This window comes from Myotis lucifugus, unplaced genomic scaffold (genome assembly GCF_000147115.1).
Source record: "Myotis lucifugus unplaced genomic scaffold, Myoluc2.0 scaffold_262, whole genome shotgun sequence".
In the NCBI taxonomy this organism is placed as follows: Eukaryota; Metazoa; Chordata; class Mammalia; order Chiroptera; family Vespertilionidae; genus Myotis; species Myotis lucifugus.
Window position 1 is genome coordinate 1,177,495 of NW_005871310.1, and position 19,464 is coordinate 1,196,958.

The following is a 19,464-nucleotide window of genomic DNA, read 5'->3' on the forward strand; positions in this document are numbered from 1 at the left end:
GAAAACCTGTTTTGGAATGAATTAGCTTAAAACTGTATAACTGAATGTTCTGATTGGTCTACTAAACATACTTTGATTAATAACACCACCTGAATTCACAGGAATTAACCTAAAATATTTTTTTCTCATCTACATTCTAACCTGTTCCTTTCTTTTTATCATTGTTCTGAAATAAGGTGGGCTCACAAAGATTTGAGTAATAATAAGTGGTTCCTGTCAGAGCACTTACATGGAATTTTTCCACAGAAACTTCATTTTTTTACTTTTGGGGCATGGGGATTCTTACTGTTGATTGATTGTGTTCAAGTAAGAATTCAGGAGGAAAAGTAAAGCATAGTCCAGGTGTGAAAAGATATACTCAAAAATATTAATTCCAAGGAGCAGCAGGTTTACCTGGTCTTTGTTGTATAATGCATTTTGCAGGCAAAAAGCTAGTTCCTCCCGAGGAATAAATTATTACCTTTTACTAGTAAATAGTTATCCTTGGTAGCCCCTCTTCTCTGGCCAACCATTGTGTTTATTCCTTTATTCTTCTCTTTAGCATTCACAGCTTTGTCTCTTTCCTCCCTCCCTTTCCTTTTCTCCCTACCTCCCCTTTACCTCTCCCCCTTTCTGAGTTATGCAGAGCTAGTGGTTCATTATAAAAGCTTGTACAGGAGTGGCATGCTATCCCATCTTTCAGAGTCTCCTGATATTATAACCTGAATATAAGGAAGTAACTTTCATAAGCACAGGCTGTAGTTACGTGAGCACAGATTAGCTGAGACGGGGCAAATATGTATTCTTATAAACTTACATCTTCCCTAAATTTTGTTTTCTTTGGTCATGTTCATACACTGAGGAGTAAGAGCTGCCCTCTGTCTAAATGGGGGAGTGTTAGCCCACAGAATAAGCCAGAATTTATTTGTATTAGTCTCTGATATTACTGGATTTGAAGTTTTTCTTTTACATTCTGGATAGTGTATGCAGAGGTGGGTTGGTTGAGTCTTAAAGGTTTGACTGGAATATGTGTATTTTTGAAGTGTGTATTCTTTGACATCATGTTATGACTTAAAAGTATTGTGTCCCTGCTTTGAAGAAAAGTGAAATATATGTTGTCTAGGCCACACCACTTTTTCCCACTTAGAGTCTGGAGGATGAAGAAAACAAGTTTCTAGCCCAGCCGTGGGCAAACTACGGCCCGCGGGCCCAATCCGGCCAGATCCGGCCCGTTTGAAATGAATAAAACTAAAAAAAAAAAGACCGTACCCTTTTATGTAATGATGTTTACTTTGAATTTATATTAGTTCACACAAACACTCCATCCATGCTTTTGTTCCGGCCCTTCGGTCCTGTTTAAGAACCCATTGTGGCCCTCGAGTCAAAAAGTTTGCCCACCCCTGTTCTAGCCTCATGTTTTTATTTCAGTTCAGATGATGGCAACATCCAACATGGTGCTGTGCATATGACAGGTGTGGCTGTTTTTAAAAAATATATATTTTTAATGATTTCAGAGAGGAAGGGAGATGGGGAGAGAAAGAGAGAAACATCAATGATGAGAGAGAATCATTGATAACTGCTTTCTGCATACCCTCTACTGGGGATCCAGCCCTCAACCTGGGCATGTGCCCTGATGGGAATCAAACCATGACCTCCTGGTTCATAGGTCAGCACTCAAACACTGAGCCACACTGACCAGGCAACAGATGTGACACTTGACAGTCATTGCAGACTTTGTTAGCACTGGACTGGAGTGTGGTAATAGCACTCATGGGATAAGTTAGCTAACACCAGGAGAGAATATATATCACATTAATTTTCCTTCCATTTTCATGTTCTTTCTTTTTTCAAAAATATGTTTTTATTGATTTTTAGAGAGAGATGATGGGAGAGGGAGAGAGAAAAATCGATGTGAGAGAGAAACATCGATCAGCTGCCTTCCCTATACAACCCAACCGGGGACCAAACCAGCAACCTGGGCATGTGCCCTGACTGGGAATCGAACCATCTACCTTTTGGTGCATGGAACCCTGGTGCCAGCCAGTGCTGCATTTGCTTTCTTTTTTAAAAAAAATATATTTTATTGATATTTTACAGAGAGGAAGGGAGAGGGATAGAGTTAGAAACATCTATGAGAGAGAAACGTCGATCAGCTGCCTCCTGCACGCCCCCTACTGGGGATGTGCCCACAACCAAGGTACATGCCCTTGACCAGAATCGAACCCGGAACCCTTCAGTCCGCAGGCCAATGCTCTATCCACTGAGCCAAAGCGGTTAGGGCTCCATTTGCTTTCTGAAAGAGAATTGTTTTTAATGATGCCTGCCTTGATTAGAGCCTTTAGTGCTCAAAAATGGTTGAGCTGCTAGCCCTGCTTTGAAACACAAATCTAGTGAAATAGAGATTTAAGTAGAAAACTAATTTATGATTTTAGTAAGTTTTCTTTTTTGATTGAATATTGGTTTTGAGCCACATATGTTGATTGCTGAAGATCGCCTCTTTTGAGTTAGAACAAATACCCCAAGTTATAGCTTTAAAACATCTTATGTGATTAAAAACATGGTGTAGTTTACCATTGTAGAATTCTATAGTTGGAAAGGACCTTAGATATCCTGATGTTTAGATAGATTGAATGGATTGTTCAAACCAGGTGGAAGTGAAGATATGATCAACCCATATCTACCTTGGTGCTTTTTCTACCATACTCAAATTCAGTCTGTGATTCTTTTTTTCTTTTTTTTTTTTTTAATACATTTTTTATTGATTTCAGAGAGGGAGAGGGAGAGAGAGATAGAAACATCAATGATGAGAATCATTGGCTGTCTCCTGCTTGCCCCCTACTGAGGATTAAGCCTGCAACCCAGGCATATGCCCTTGACTGGAATCGAACCCGGGACTCTTCAGTCTGCAGGCCAATGCTCTATCCACTGAGCCAAACCGTCTAGAGCTCTTTTTGTTTTATAACAGTGCTGCTGCCCTCCTCAGTGCAGGTTTTCTGTGGGTTCACTGAAAGCATACCCTCAGTTGTACTATCTATGCAGGGAGGCGCACAGTTCTCCTTTCCCATTTCTGGATTTTCATAGAAGCTATGCCTCATCCTTATTGAGATGAGGCTGGAAGATAAGATTAGGAGACTCTGGCTTTCTGACCTTCGAATTCTGGTTAAAAAAAAAAAAGACAACAGCCTGTCCAGCATGGCTCAGTGGTTGAGCGTCGACCTATGAACCAGGAGGTGATGGTTCGCTAAGTCACTTAAAGATACTGTGATGGCCACTTGTCTGGGTTATGGGCTCAATCCCCCGTGTGGGGACATGCAGGAGGCAGCTGATCAATGATTCTCTCATCATTGATGTTTCTGTCTCCCTTCCTCTGAAATTTTCAAAAATATATTTTCAAAAATGACAACAACAAACACCATTTATTGGTATATATGACCCATTGTAAGTCCAGATCTGTAGACCAACTAGGTGCATTTTAGTGGAGTTTTATACTTAACTTGAATGTTTTTCAATTATTTTCCATTATAGTTGACATTCAGTATACACTTAACTTAAAATTGATTAATTAGAATCATTACATTTTATGTATGTATGTATATATATATGTAATTTTCTGGAAGGGTTCTTTGAGTTCTTTTTTTCTTTCCTTTTTTAAAAAAAATTGTGGTTGACATACAATAGAATCATTGTATTTTAGAATTGGGCAGGACCCTAGAGATAATATATTAGGCTAGCAGTCTTCAGACTAAGGCTTCTCACTATCCTAAGAGTTCCCAGAAGGTGCCTGGGGAGAGGGGAAAGCTGAGGATGCAAGGCTGTGGGTTCCCTGTCTTGCTTAACCAAAGTAACTGTTTTTATCTGCATTATATATTAGGGTCTCTCTAAGATTATTATTTTTTAAATTCTCACCCAAGGATATTTTTCCATTGATTTTTAGAGAGAGTAGGAGAGAGGGAAAGATAGAGAGAAATATCGATGTGAGAGAAACAGATCGATTGGTTGCCTCCCATATTTGCCCCACCAGGGCCCCGGCCAGGAAGGAGCCTGCAACCGATTTACATGCCCCTGACTGGAATGCAATCTGGGACCCTTTAGCCCATAGGCTGATGCTCCATCCACTGAGCCAAACCGGCTAGGACAGATTGATTTTTTTTTTTTTTAAAGAAAGGGTTTCTGTATTTTAAAACAGTAAATTAAAAAACAGTGCTGAAGAACCACCTGCCCTTGTCTTACAGATGGACATTCCCTGCATGGTATATTTGCTATGACCAGAGCTCCCCACTGGAATATAAGTTATAGATACTTCCTCTTTTCCACCCACCAGATTTCTCTAGTAGAGATGAAGAGTCTGGAAAGAAGAGGTCAATTCTAGTTAACAACCAAAGTATGGGTATTCCTTTGCATATTATAATTCTGTGAGTCAGGTACTCGTATCCCAGGGGAATGTAACTGAATCGGACAGATCCTATCTGTTCCGTCCAATTTATCCTGATTAAGACAGATTGTAAACAATGCAGATATGCTGCATGTTTTGAAGAAGAAATTCTGGAAATAACAGCAGAGTTGTGTAGAGGCAGCTTTTATTTTTTTATCTTAGACTAGAGGCCTGGTGCATGAAATTTGTGCACAGGGGGAGGGTGTCCCTCAGCCTGACCTGCACCCTCTCCAATCCGGAGTCCTCAGGTTATGTCCTACTGATGGCTTGGGCCCGCTCCCTGTGGTTCTCTGTTCTCTGCGGGGTCTGCCTGCTCCACACCACGGTGATGGCCAAGTGGGCCCTGCTGGGTGCTGCCTGTGGGCACACTTGCCTGCTGGGCTCACGTTGCCGGGGTGACTCGGCCGCTATGGGTGCCGCCATCTTTGTCGTGGAGTGATGGAGTGACGGTTAATTTGCTTATTGCTCTTTTATTATTGCTCTTTTATTAGATAGGATTTGAACTAAGATTTTGATCTTAGATTTTTGTTTCATGGCTCCTTGGAAGCTGGCATAGTAACAAATCTTATCTTGTATATTGCAGGTGCTAAAATTTACTTTGCAGCCTCTGTAGATTGTTCAAAACTATCATAATATCTTTAAATGTACTAATTATATAACTCGCATTTTGCCTTTGATAGACAATAACATTTCAGAGTAACCAAGGAAAGCTTCTCTGATGTTCTTAGGCTTGGACTTAGTCTTTTTTTCATTTTATTTTTATTTTTTGTTTTGGACTTGTTCTTCAGGGCAAGCTGTAAAGTGCTTTGGGTCCCTGATCATATCTGACAGTGATTACTTGAGCTCTACATTTCCCCGCATAGAACTCTTTGAACTATAAGTTAAGAACTTTTAAACTATGTATGGAAAATAAGAGTGAAGACCCAATTTCCCCTTTGTTAACAGAAAAAATGAGATGGGAGGTATAAGAACATGAGTGGATTTCTGTATTGTTCATTAGGACAGGTGTCTACTGTCCCTCTTTTTTCCATCCTGTTTCAAAGAGGAAGAGAGAGGGTGAGAGAGAGAAACATCAGTGATAAGAGAGAACCATTGATAGGCTGCCTCCTGCATGCCCCCTACTGGGGATCGAGCCTGCAACCCGGGCATGTGCTCTTGACCGGAATTGAACCCAGAATCTGCAGGCTGACGCTCTATCCACTCAGCCAAACCAGCTAGGTCTGTATCTTAAGATTGTAACATATCTGGGGCAAGTGTTCAGTTTTGCTTTGTTTGTCTTTGATACAGTATATCAAGCTTCAAACTCTTCTGCATCCCCCTCATCCTCTCTAGTCTGGCCTTAGGGAATTTGGCTTTAGTGAGTTGTTGCCTAACAGGAAGAGGAGCATACATTCAGAAACATGTCATGTTTCTGACTTGAAGAAAGAACTGTTTTTAGTGTATCAACCTTTCTTTTTGTTTTTTATTTTCAAATTATACCGACTTCTGCGCATGGGCCATGAAGTTTCAATTGCACTGTACGTGCGCGCCTGCATGTGGTATTTTGTGGAAGAGCCACACTCAAGGGGCCAAAGAGCCGCGTGTGGCTCGCGAGCCGCCGTTTGCCGACCACAGCCCTAGGGTGTCAACCACCCTTTCTTCCAAACTGTTGAAGCACTAGGGCAGCGGTTCTCAACCTGTGGGTCGAGACCCCTTTGGCGGTCGAATGACTCTTTCACAGGGCTCATCTAAGACCATCCTGCATATCAGATATTTACATTACGATTCATAACAGTAGCAACATGACAGTTATGAGGTAGCAACGAAAATAATTTTATGGTTGGGTCACAACATGAGGAACTGTATTTAAAGGGCCAGAAGGTTGAGAACCACTGCACTAGGGCCTCATGTGGATAGTCATATTGCCTTTGGGGTTTATTGTTTTTGACTCCAGGAGTCCCCATGTGCTTTGAATGTTTGAGGAGGAAGACCCCATATGGTACAAAGGGTTATTTAATTTAGTACGGTCTTTCTCAAAGTATTTGTACATCAAGGCCACAATGGATAGCTTCATTAGCTCAGTTGACTGCTTAAAACTTTAAATCAGCAAGTTTTGTTGCCTTGCTTGTGAAGAAGCTAGTGTAGTTCTGTGGTACTACAGCAAGGGACTGGGCTCGTCCACACTTCAACCTGCCTTTTACTTAGAGCTCTGTGGGATGTGATTTGAGATGGCACTTTGAATTTCTAAAATTAAGACAGTATGCCTGGTTGGTGGGCTCAGTGGTTGAGCATCAACCCAGGAACCAAGAGGTCACCAGTTCCATTCCTGATCAAGACACATGCCTGGGTTTCAGGCTCAATGCCTAGTGGGGGTTGTGCAGGAGGCAGCCTATCAATGTTTCTCTCTCATTGATGTTTTATCTCTCTATCTTTCTCCCTTCCTTTCTCTAAAGATCAATAAAAACATATTTTTAAAAAATCAAATACTGCTAATCTTGCTTAGAATTTAAAAAAAATCAGTAAATAAAGACAGTATAACACAGAGAAAAGAGAGGTATTAAAGCCTAGATTTTGGTATCAAGTAGAATGGTGGGCTTAAGGTTGTATTCTGAAGAACCATCTTCTACAAAACACCTAGAAAAGCTGGAAGAAATACAACGGACATCCCTTTTTTAAAAAATATATATTTTATTGATTTTTTACAGAGAGGAAGGGAGAGGGATAGAGAGTTAGAAACACCAATGAGAGAGAAACATCGATCAGCTGCCTCCTGCACACCCCCTACTGGGGATATGCCCACAACCAAGGTACATGCCCTTGGCCGGAATCGAACCTGGGACCCTTGAGTCCGCAGGCCGATGCTCTATCCACTGAGCCAAACCGGTTAGGGCCAGACATCCTTTTCTTGACACCTTTTTATTTAGATTTGAAATTATTTGGTAAAATGTACTAATCATAAGTATACAGCTCATGGTTTACATGTATATGCACCTATTGATAATCACCTGATGAAAGTATAGAAGCTTTCCAGCACTCCAGAATGTTCCTTCATATCCCTTGTGTATGTTCTTTAATATCAATAAAATGATGGATTCAGATATGACACAAGATAAGGATATTAGCTGGCATGTCATCAAACTAACTTCTTAAATTGGCCACTTTGACCCCATGTGGAAGGGAACCTAACATGAGTGCCATTTAGATTTTTTTTTTAAAATATATTTTATTGATTTTTTACAGAGAGGAAGGGAGAGGGATAGAGAGCTAGAAACATCGATGAGAGAGAAACATCGATCAGCTGCCTCCTGCACGCCCCCCCAGTGGGGATGTGCCCGCAACCAAGGTACATGCCCTTGACCGGAATCGAACCTGGGACCCTTGAGTCCGCAGGCCGACGCTCTATCCACTGAGCCAAACCGGTTTGGCTAGATTTTTTTAAAAAATATATTTCTTTATTCATTTCAGAGAGGAAGGGAGAAGGAGAGAGAAATAGAAACAGTGATGAGAGAGAATCATTGACCGGCTGCCTCCTGCACACCTCCTACTGGGGATCGAGCCTGCAACCCAGGAATGTGCCCTTGGTTGAAATCGAACCTGGAACCCTTCAGTCCGCAGGCCGACGCTCTATCCACTGAGCCAAGCCTGCTAGGGCCCATTTAGATTTTTGACATAAACATACACATCCCCTCAAATATTTTTCTTTTTAATATTTTTATTGCTTTTTAGAGAGCGAGGAAGGGAGAGGGAGAGAGAAAAACATTGATGTGAGAGAGAAACATTGGCTGCCTCCTGTGCGCACGAACACACACACACACACACACACACACACACACACACACACACACGGAATCAACCAAAAAGCCAGACAGGTGCTCTGACCGGGAATCGAACCAGCCACCATTAGGTGCACAGAACCACGCCCAACTAACTGAGCCACACCAGTGGTGGACTTGTATTATTCTGGGTTCAACTACAGAAATAGCACTTAGTATGACATGAGTGTTTTGACAGGTAGTACAAATAAAAATTTAAAATGGAGGAAAGAAGTGCTGCACATGCTATAATTGACTTTAACGTAGCAAGGAGCTAGCAGCACAGGGCATTAATTTTAGTGACGTGCTGTGTGTGCGTGCATGCGTGTGTTTAGTGTGGAGAGTCGGTTGCTGACAGGTCAAACACAAGGAAAATTCACTAAGGTATAGTCAGATGTTATGGAGCTGATGCTGTGTACCTAGCTTCTTTTTCCTTTTTGTGTGTGCCTAGCTTCTTGCAACACTGCAAAAGTTTTAAAAATAAGGGAACAAGTGAGATAAAGTCTGAGAATTAGAATTGGGGATAAAGGAAGAAATCTTTCAAACTAATTTTACTAGCAAGGAAATTTTCCCTTGATGTCTGGCCTTCCTCTTCCCAAAGACTGTAAGAAAATCTTTACTTGTCATAGTTGACCTGCTCAGATGTCAGGAATGTTGAATTGGAAGATTGCTGGGAGTAAATGGAACCCTGGTGCTGGCAGCCTATAGGGATCAGATCTGCTTGCAAGGATGGGCATGCAGTGTGTTCCCTTTCCTCCCCTTACACCATTAGCCTTCATCTTTACAGTATCAGCAAACTGAGCTGCTGCTTTTTCTCACCTTTTTGTCTTATCCCAAATATAATCTTTAATATTCCCTGGTTTCTTTTTACTTTTCACGCAACATCTTTAGGCCTCTGGTTTCAAGATAGTTCTTTAGGAAATTACAGACAGGCCACTAGGGAAGCTGTTTCCTCTGTGAGTGAGATCAAGCTGGTTCTAGAGAAGGCCTGGACCTAGACCTGAGTTGGCTTTGCCTGTAGTTGGCCTACAGACATTCTTAGACAATCCCTAGGGCCCTGGCAGCATAATTAGAAAGTTCCTGGTATGGTAAAAAGAGAATAAATTGGCTTTAGAGCCAGATACTTCTGGGCTTAAATCCCAGCCCGGCCACTGACATGATTAGCCACTGATATGACCTAAGGCAGCAGTCGCCAACCTTTCAGACCTCACGGACCACCAGTGGTCCGCCGCTGACCTAAGGTGTATATCGTGTGATTTTTGTAAATCTTAGTCTTTTTCACCTGTAAAATAAGAAAACAGTTCCTGTCCTTTAGGGTTATTACGATGATTAGAAAATAATTAATATAAAACACTCTCTACAGTACTTTATGAACGTTCAATGAATAGTAGTTATTAACTTAGTAAAACAAATGAACACTTATGCTTAGAAACCACTTGTATGCTCAGAACTTAGATGTTGATAAAAGATACTTATAAGCTCTTTTTTTTTTTTAATTGATTTTTAGAGAGATATTTTTTAAAAAAGAGTGGAACATCCATCGGTTGCCTCCTGCACACCCTGTACTGGGGATTGAGCCTGTAATCCAGTGTGTGCCCTTACTGGGAATCGAACCAGCAACCTTTTGGTGCATGGGATGAAGGTCAACCAACTGGCCCACACTGGCCAGGGCAAAAGATAGTTACAAGTTCTTTAGTCTAATGACATCTGGGGCCTTACCTCCAAATATTAAACAAAATGTTTATTATTTTGCCACAGGATGAATCTATTTGTCAGACTGACCTTATGTTCTTTTTTTTTCTTTTTCATTTGTTTGTTTTTTTTCTTTTTTTGAGCTTGTCTTAGTTTCATAGCAGAATAGAGGTATATCCTAGATTGTCAAAATTTTATTTTTTATTTTATTTTTTAATATATTTTTATTTCAGAAAGGAAGGAAGAGGGAGAGAGAGAGAGATAGAAACATCCATGATGAGAGAGAATCATGGATTGGATGCCTCCTGCAAGTCCCCCCCCACACACTGGGGATTGAGCCCACAACCCGGACATGTGCCCTTGACTGGAATCGAACCTGGGACCTTTCAGTTCGCAGGCCGACGTTCTATCCACTGAGCCAAAGTGGCTAAGGCAAATTTTATATCTGATGTTGCAACAGAAAGTTTTTTATAACAGAAGCAAAAACAAGATGTGCTCTTATTAATGTTCCCTTATTAATGAACAGGTACCAAGTGGCATTGAGGAAGCAACGAAATCTGTCAGTATATGGTGGGGTAGGGGTGAGGTTGGTGAAGAAGGTGGGGGCTTTGCAGAGAGCTGATGGAATTTGGAATTTTGGCCGATATCTGCCCAAATGGGGAAAGCCTTGCCTTGGTAGGAAAGTGGTGGGAACGTTTCATTTTCTGAAACCAAGTGAAGTATGCTTCCTATGATTGCCCTCTGCTCTATTAGTAGTAAATAGGCCAGGATATGTGTATGAGAGTGGGTTGGGAGATTGTGCTGCTGCTATATGCCTGGGTGGGAAGTTAGGGGAGGACATGGATTTCTTTTCCTAGGCCAGAGCTTGTGGGCAGGCTGGAAGCTAAAGGTAGTGGATACAAATAAAGGGAACAGTAGGTCACTATAGTTGGGCTTGCTCATCAACACTTGATATTTCCAAAAAGTATTGTTTTCTAGGATCCTTTCTATTTTCTGTGTGTTTTTCTGCACTGCTAAAATCACTTCTTTCTGCCTGCATTAACCACAAGTAATCAGTCTGATGGCTGGGGCTTGGGAGGCAGCAAATAGCCATTTCTGTAATGTCAGCCCTAGAGCATTCGTGGGCAGGGTATGCCTAATCAGAGATTAGAGTTTCAGCTTTCATTCATAACTGGAAATAAATTGTTCTCCTTATTCTCCTCTTGCAGGTCGGTGAGCTGGTAAAGGTTACGAAGATTAATGTCAATGGTCAGTGGGAAGGGGAGTGTAATGGCAAACGAGGTCACTTCCCATTCACACATGTTCGTCTGCTGGATCAACAGAATCCTGATGAGGACTTCAGCTGAGTATAGCTCAACAGTTTTGCTGACAGATGGGAACAATCCTTTTTTTTTTTTTCCTTTTCAGTTGCCATCTATACATTTTTTTTTTTACAGATGTCAAACACAGTCTAGTTTATATAAGTGTTCTGTTACCTGTGATCATTTTTAGACTGAACTACTACATCCCTAGTTCCATTTACCACGTTCAGGGTACAAAACTGGAGGGCTTTGTGTGTCAACTTCTGAATTGGACATTTTAGGTGGTAGCTGCTATGCCTGAGTCTATCAGAGGAATAGGTGGGTATCTTGCCTCCTTTCTTCAGGCAATGCAAGTCAACCTGTGGAAAACTGATGGACAGGAGAGAAGTGTTGCACACTACCTACCCTGATTTATCCAATGGCTTTTTTTTCATTCTGAAACCATCTTATCAAATGGCAATAGACTGTTCCCTTTCACCCCCAGAAAGTAATCATGTACTGTGTGAATTATGCCCAGTGGGATTGCTTTTTCATTTATAGAACATGACCATGTATGACTCATTCTGACAGTTCAAATCCTGAGATTTCTGAGGACACTACTAAAGGCATTTTCTTCCTTCTAAGTCAATGCTTCATACTTTTTCTTGGGATTCTTTGAACCCTTGTCATCCTTTTCCGCAGATAGGTTAATTCGCATGAAAAGTGTTTATTTTCATTCCAGATGACAAGCAGGATGTGCAGAGCACTTTATTCAGTGCATAGCTTTAAGCCAGTATTGGATTCACTGAGTGGACAGCCAAACTCAGCTCTCTGCCTTTCCTCAAGGGGTCATAGTAGGTTCACACTGCTATCGCAGCTAAATAGACTCCTGACTAATGGGATCCAGCAGGGACATTTCTCAAGATTCTTTGGAATTCTTAGCTTCTACTTGGAGTGGAAGGACCAATCACTAGAATATTCCATAGAAGGTTGTGTGGCCAAATTCTGCCCTTTGCTTTATGTGCAACTTGTATAAGTCAAGTTAAAATTACATGAGTTTGGGGATAGGGTTAGCACTTTGAAAAATGTTTGAACCAATCATGAATTACTTAGGTATTATTCATTTCACATTACCAGAACAGTGCATGAAGTACATTATAAACTCCCTTCAGTTTTGGGTCTTTATGTTCAAGTTTAGTTTACAAATCCTTTTAAGTACAGAATGGTTTATATGGGGTCAGGTGCTCCAAAAAATAGATTTCTGAGACCAAAAATGATCTAGGCTATATAGACTGTAATATGAAACTTTCAAAGCTAGCTTCCAGCCTAGGAAGGCACTAACTGGTATATGGTATGATACAACCAATAGAAACATTTTATATTTAGCTTAGGGCCTCATTTTAGAAAAGAAATGTATCTTTCTAATTCTTTTGCATAGGTAATGATTAATTTGCATTTTTTGGCGTGCACCAAATCGTGATATCCCAGTGACTAGCACAATGTCTGGCACAATTGATGTGCAGATGTTTGTGTGAGTGAATGAGAGGAATGTAGAAGCTCATTACATGGCACAGGGAAGCCAGCTGGCACAGGATTACATACATTACCACAAGTAAACTAATGCATTGACGCTAATTTAATGTATTTTTACCTCACACTAAGGTAATGCTTGATAAAGACATCAATACTCGACTTTTTAAATGCTAGCATAGTGCTATGCACACAGTGGGTGCTCAATGTTGAATGAACAAATTTGCAATACTAGACTTAATTCCACCTGACTACTCTGTCAAATTTTCAGTTAGAGCACAGATACTGTAAAATTCAAATACGTACACATGAAACTTGTTTTTCTGAAAGTATGACATCTAAAATATTTGTAGAGAAACCTTGTCACACTGCTTTGAATATTTGTATTTTCTTTTGCCTTTGACATTATGATATTGGCCTGTAATGTCTATTTTCATCTTATGGAATATTAGTGGAACATGCACCTCTACCCAAATCATAAGAACTTCTTAATGATGACTTGTCCAAAGCCATTATATGAACTGTTGGGTTGGATTTGGCTGGATGTGGTAGTTGTTGGACCTTAAGAAATCAAAGGACTTCTTAAAAATATCTTCCAAAAACAAATACTAGAGTCCTATTCAATTGCATATGTACATTGTCACAAAGCAAAGTAAACTGAAATTGGCTGCTATATTTTATATAATATAATCATTTCTGCAAAAGCCCAGTTTTTGGATACTAATATTTGACATGATTCATTCTTATTAATTTGTTGGAATTGTTTATTGTTAATAATGCAAATAGATAATTTTTAATTATCCTTAAGTAACATTTCATTATTAATGGTTTGAAATGGGTGACAAGCAAACCAATTTGAAATAAAATATGAACATGTGCCATTGTATTATAACACTATACACTTTCTTGACAGTAAGATTTTGAAAAAATGTTTTTTTGTAGCATGTATTGTATATGTTTATAGTATATGTAGTAAATAAAAATATGGCCAAATATTTGGCTTGGTGATCTTTTGAAAAGTAATGTTTGAATATTTTTCACAAAAGAGCTACATCTGTTGTGCTTAGGGAATAAGAGATGTGTGCACTCAGTCTACAATCATGTAATGTGAAACAGTTGTTCCGTGGATACTCATTAAAGCTGGGATTAATCACTGGTGATGTTTTAAAGGGTCTCCAAAATTCATGAAATACTGAATTGAGGGGAATATAAGAAGATTATGATATAATGATTGGAAATTTGGAATGACCTGAACAGAGAACATTAATGGTTTATATGTGGGTATAAAGAAAAGAAGGTTTGGATGTTATACAATAGGTTTTTAGAATGTTAGTGTAAATACCCAGATATTTTTATTTAAGTAGCACATTTTCAGGGTAGATAATTATAAATAAAGTGTGTGAGTACATATACCTAAAATTGACATAATACTCTAAAATAGTTTTGTATTGTGTATGGGTGGTGAAGTTTTACAATGAAAAGGATAGTCTTTCCAGTTACTTATACTGTGTTCTGCCTTGGACCCAGAACACATCTAGTTATTGCTATAAATAGCAGATTGTCAACCCAGCGTTAAATAAAGGAACCTACACCAAAGAGAGTCAACTTTGGCATACACAAGCTTAACTGCAAGGTGACTTAAGAATGTTTTAACTTTTTGTAAAAAAAATAAACTACCAAAGTCTTGTTTTAAAAAATATGTTGAGTGTTGGGTTCCTTTACATAGCCTGGAGTGCTCATACCAGCTCTTATATTTTGTGACCCCGATCTTCAGATTAAGTTCTGTTCCTCTTACAGATATGAAGAGAGAAGAGGCCCCTCCATAAAAGAAAACATTAAAATAGTTCTAAGTTTGGCAGGAGGAGGGTAAGAGTTTTGAGCTTGGCTTCCACACATATCCTGAAGAAAAAGAAATGGGGAAATAAGGTGAGGGGGCATAAAAGAACTAGTTATCAAGAAGTAAGATTCAGCCCTAGCTGATTTGGCTCAGTGGATAGTGTTAGCCTGCGGACTAAAGGGTCCCAAGTTCGATTCCGGTTAAGGGCACATGCCAGAGTTTCAGGTTCAATCCGTGGTGGGGGGCATGCAGGAGGCAGCCGATCGATATTTCCCTCTCCCTCTCTAAAAATCAATAAAAATATTTTTTTTAAAAAAGAGGTGAGGTTCAAAAAGAAAGGAAAGCAGTGTTTGTGGATCTTCTCTGAATACAGAACAAAAGCAAGCAGAAATAAATGAGCTTCCAGGCTTGCTTTTGGTCAAGGGATATTTCTGTGGTTGGCCTGGTTTACTTAGATTTTAGACCTTAATTGAACCCTACCAAAGTGGGCACTCAAATATTGACTAGATGTTCAAATGTTAACTGGCTTAGGCAGACCTTCTTTGTCTTCCCACTTCAAATGAGAAAGAGTACAGACATTTTAGTCTTCTGGGAGTGGGAAGGAATGTTTAGCCATGTGGAGGTTGACTGGTTCAAAGCCTCCTGTTCCCTTTAGAACTTCATGGAGTTTCTAGCCTCATTTCAAGTTGGTGGGGTATATGGGCTTCTCCAAGGTTCTGAGTACCAGCAGGAAACTAGGAAAGTGGAGCACAGATGAGGTCACAAACCAGTCCCTCCTTTTACCTTTATGCTTGAGAAGTATATTCCGAGAGTAAAAATGAATTTGGTACTACATAAGGGTATAATAACTGCTAATTGGAAACGTTGGGGATAGCCTAGTGTTTTGTGTAATGCACTCTGCCTTTTCGTGCAGGTTCCTTTGCGGATCCTAGGCTTCAGGCCTAACTATGAATTCCCATGAACCCTTTATAGCTGGGGGTTCTAACAATGTCTTGGCTGCCTTGGCTGTGTTGCCACAGTGTCCAGAGCTTACCAACACTGGGGTGACAGCAGTCTTAACCTCACTCATCATTTTGTAATTTGTTTTGAGAAGACATCATATGAATTCAAGTACACCTACTGCCACAGAAAGGAGTTACTCTTTAATCCATTATCGCCAAAGGGGGGTGGTTGACTCCATATTTTGTTGGCTATCTGGGTGCTTCAATGATTAACAGATCAGATTACAGTAGTTCTGTGTGGTAGCTCCTGTGGAATAGACTCTGCCTTTGTGAATCTTGCATTCTACGAGTATCAGGACAAAAACCATATCCATAACCTTGACTGGGGCCCTGGTGACTTTCTGAACTTAAGTGTTATAGTCAAGGTCACAAAGCTTGGTGAATAGACTGCACCATTTTGTGAGTAACCAGTAGAAAAAAGGCACCCATTCTTCTGTGTGGACACAGCCCTTGCTAAGCCCACAGCTTGAAACGTGCAGACAAGAGTGTGGTGTGGATTATAGCTACCTCAACTGAATGTCCCTGTTCGTTGCCCAATTATACCTGACATTAAACATTAGCTTTGATTATTGTGCTTAATGTTAAAGTTGGCAGCCCATTTATAGACATCCCTGTTCTACAACCAATTCATCACCATGTCCCGCCAGCTCCACCTCCAAAATATTCCCTATTGCACATTTGTAGACCTTCACCACTACCACCCAAGTAGCTACCGTCTCTCCTGTGGACCTCTACAATAACCTTCCTCATTATTCACTTTCCCCAATCTGCTCATTACAAAGCAACCAGGATGATCTTCCCACGAGGCAAACTTGATCATGGAACTTACTTGCTTAAAAAGCTTTCTAATGGGCCCTACCGGTTTGGCTCAGTGGATAGAGGGTCAGCCTGTGGAATGAAGGTTCCTAAGTTGGTTTCTGGTCGGGCACATGGCTGGGTTGCATGCCTGAGGGCGGGCGTACAGGAAGCAGCTGATCAATGGTTCTCTCATCGATGTTTCTCTCCCTCTCCCTCTCTGAAATGAATTTTTTAAAAAACAAGCTTTCTAATGGTTTCGTCTTGATTATAATCCGCATTCCAGAGGATGGCCTACACAGAAGTGATGGCCTTTCTTTCATCTATCTAGATCTCCATGTTCCTGGCAGGCTTTCCTTTTAGCTTCTCAGATGGGCAAGCCTTCCCCATTCTAAGAACCTTCCCTCCCACAACTTTTACTTATCTCTTGATTCCAGTTTAAATGTCCCTCCCTCAGAGATACCTTCCTTGAAGCCCCAGATCCCATTTAAAATCATCACATCATTTGCCTTCACAGCACTCCTCTCAGATTGTAATTATATAGTTCTCTGATGATTACATTCCATCTTCTCAGACTATAAAATCAGCTCCAGTAGGACAGAAGCTACATCTGATTTAATCATCATTACATCTCCAGAGCCCAGCACAGAACTTGGCTTGCAATAGACAATACATACTTGCTAAATCAATATTTTCCTCAGTAGGACTGAGTGCTGGATAGTAACAGGGACCTAGCTGGTTACCTCTCAGCTGCTCCCTCCTCCCCATTCCCCATCCTGCATCTCTGGTCCTGTGTATGCTCAAAGGGTGTAGGTTCATTTTAATTTATTTTATTGATTTTAAAGAGAGGAGAGGAGGAGAGAGAGAGAGAGAGAGAGAGACATCAATTTGTTGTTCCACTTATTTATGCATTCATTGATTGATTCTTGTATGTGCTTTGACTGGAGATCAAACCGGCAACCCTGGTATTAAACTGAGCTTCCCTGCCTGAGTGAGTGTAGGTTCATTTTAATATTGGTCAGAGTAAAACCCAATTAGGTCCTTCCATTGCAGGTCCTTCCATTGCAGAAACATGAGATGCTTTTCATCTCAAGGGTTTAGGTGCTTCCCTGTGGCCATGTCCCTTTTCCTTTTCCATAGAAGGGGAGGTGCCTGGATTACTTAGAAGGGAGCTATATTCCCACAATGAAGATGATTCACTTGGATCTTATTTTTAATTTCTAACTTTAGCTGAATTCCATGACCTAAAATGCCAATTGTAATGAAGGTAGCTTAATATATCCTACACACTATTCAAAGTAATTACTCATCCTGTTATTATTTAGGTCTCTCATAATATAGATCTCAGAGGCAGCAAGTCAAGAAGGCAACCAACAGGAGCAGGGTCCTTGCGCATTCTCTCTCTGCATTATGGTGAAGGGCATGACCCATCCTAATGTCAAGGTAGGTTGGAAGTAAAGAGAATTGGCCTGAGTCTTGGGCCCAAATCCTTTTAGGAGTCTTGTGATATAACAAGAAAAGGGAGAAACCCAGATCCCATTCCCCCAAAAAAGAACGTAATGAGGATGTGGTTTATTTAAAATTTTTGGACACATCTTTTCTCCCATTAGAATCAGGTCCTTCCTCTACTTTCACTTTTTCTTTGAATAAAAAATTGCCCCAGTTTCTCATTTCCCTTGTTAGGCATGCCTGTGGGATTAGGTTTATGACTGTACCAGCTAGTTACTTCTTGTTCCTTAGCAAGCTCTGCATATGATCAAGGACAATCTTTTTGTTGTTGTTGTCATGGCAACTGACATTTACATAAGCAAAAACTGAGGGAAAGCATTTGTTGTTTTGGAATGATTTGTGGTAAATTGTATTGTAATGGAAAGATAAAACAACAACTTGATGGGCTAGCAGCTAAAATTGGAGCAACAGAATGGACTTTTCCTATTCCTTTTAATGAGGTCTATTGGATAGGTACCATCTTTGGCTATCAAAAACCCTGCAATACCTAGAACAAAAGGAATGACTGTGATGATCTTTAATTCTGTTCTTTTTTAAAAAAAAAAATTTATTGATTTCAGAGAGGAAGGGAGAGGGAGAGAGAGAAGCATCAATGGTGAGAGAGAATCATTGATTGGCTGCCTCCTTCACAACCCCTACTGGGGATGGAGCCCATAACCTGGGCATGTGCCCTTGACTGGAATCAAACGTGGTACCCTTCAGTCCCCAGGTTGACGCTCTATCCACTGAGCCAAACCAGCTAGGGCTAATTCTGTTCTTTTTTTTTTTTTTAAATATTTTTATTGATTTTTTTACAGAGAGGAAGGGAGAGAGGGATAGAGAGTTAGACACATCGATGAGAGAGAAACATCGATCAGCTGCCTCCTGCACACCCCCCACTGGGGATATACCCGAAACCAAGGTACATGCCCTTGACCGGAGTCGAACCTGGGACCCTTCAGTCCACAGGCCAACACTCTATCCACTGAGCCAAACCAGTCAGGGCAATTCTGTTCTTTTTTTAAAAAAAATATATTTTATTGATTTTTTACAGAGAGGAAGGGAGAGGGATAGAGAGTTAGAAACATCGATGAGAGAGAAACATCCATCAGCTGCTTCCTGCACACTCCCTACTGGGGATGTGCCCGCAACCAAGTTACATGCCCTTGACCGGAATCGAACCTGGGACCTTTCAGTCCGCAGGCTGACACTCTATCCACTGAGCCAAACCGGCTAGGGCCCTAATTCTGTTCTTAATCACGTTTTCTGTAGCAATTAGGATGTGGTGTGTGTGTGTGTGTGTGTGAATGTGTGTCTGTTCCAAAGCAAAGGTTATTGATCCAGAGTCTTTTGAACCTTATGGAATCCACAGATAGATCTCATAAAGGATGTGGCAGAGATTGCTTACTCAATTCCCTGTTGTCTTTGTTCTGTGCACACTGCTCGACTACATTTCCCATGCTCCCTTGCCATTACCTATGACTGTGTGACTGAGTTCAGCCAATGGATTGTGCAGAATTGTCTATACCACTCTCAGGCCTAGCCTGTGGAAACCTTCCATAGGTGCTTCTACATGCTCTTTCTTTCCATCTGGCTGGAATAAAGATGACACCCAGGGCAGGGCCTTCAACCACTAGAG

The 19,464-nt window shown here is 40.7% G+C and overlaps 1 protein-coding gene across 2 annotated transcripts in view; it reads left to right on the forward strand.

Annotated features, from left to right (window-relative positions):
* CRK (CRK proto-oncogene, adaptor protein) overlaps positions 1 to 14,401 on the forward strand; it is a 29,462-nt gene extending 15,061 nt beyond the window's left edge. For both annotated transcript variants that reach the window (XM_006099189.3, XM_006099190.3), the window contains exon 3: positions 11,103 to 14,401. In XM_006099189.3, the coding sequence (XP_006099251.1) occupies positions 11,103 to 11,240 (138 nt within the window). In that variant the 3' untranslated portion in view covers positions 11,241 to 14,401. The remainder of the gene's footprint in view (positions 1 to 11,102) is intronic.
* Positions 14,402 to 19,464: the final 5,063 nt, after the last annotated feature.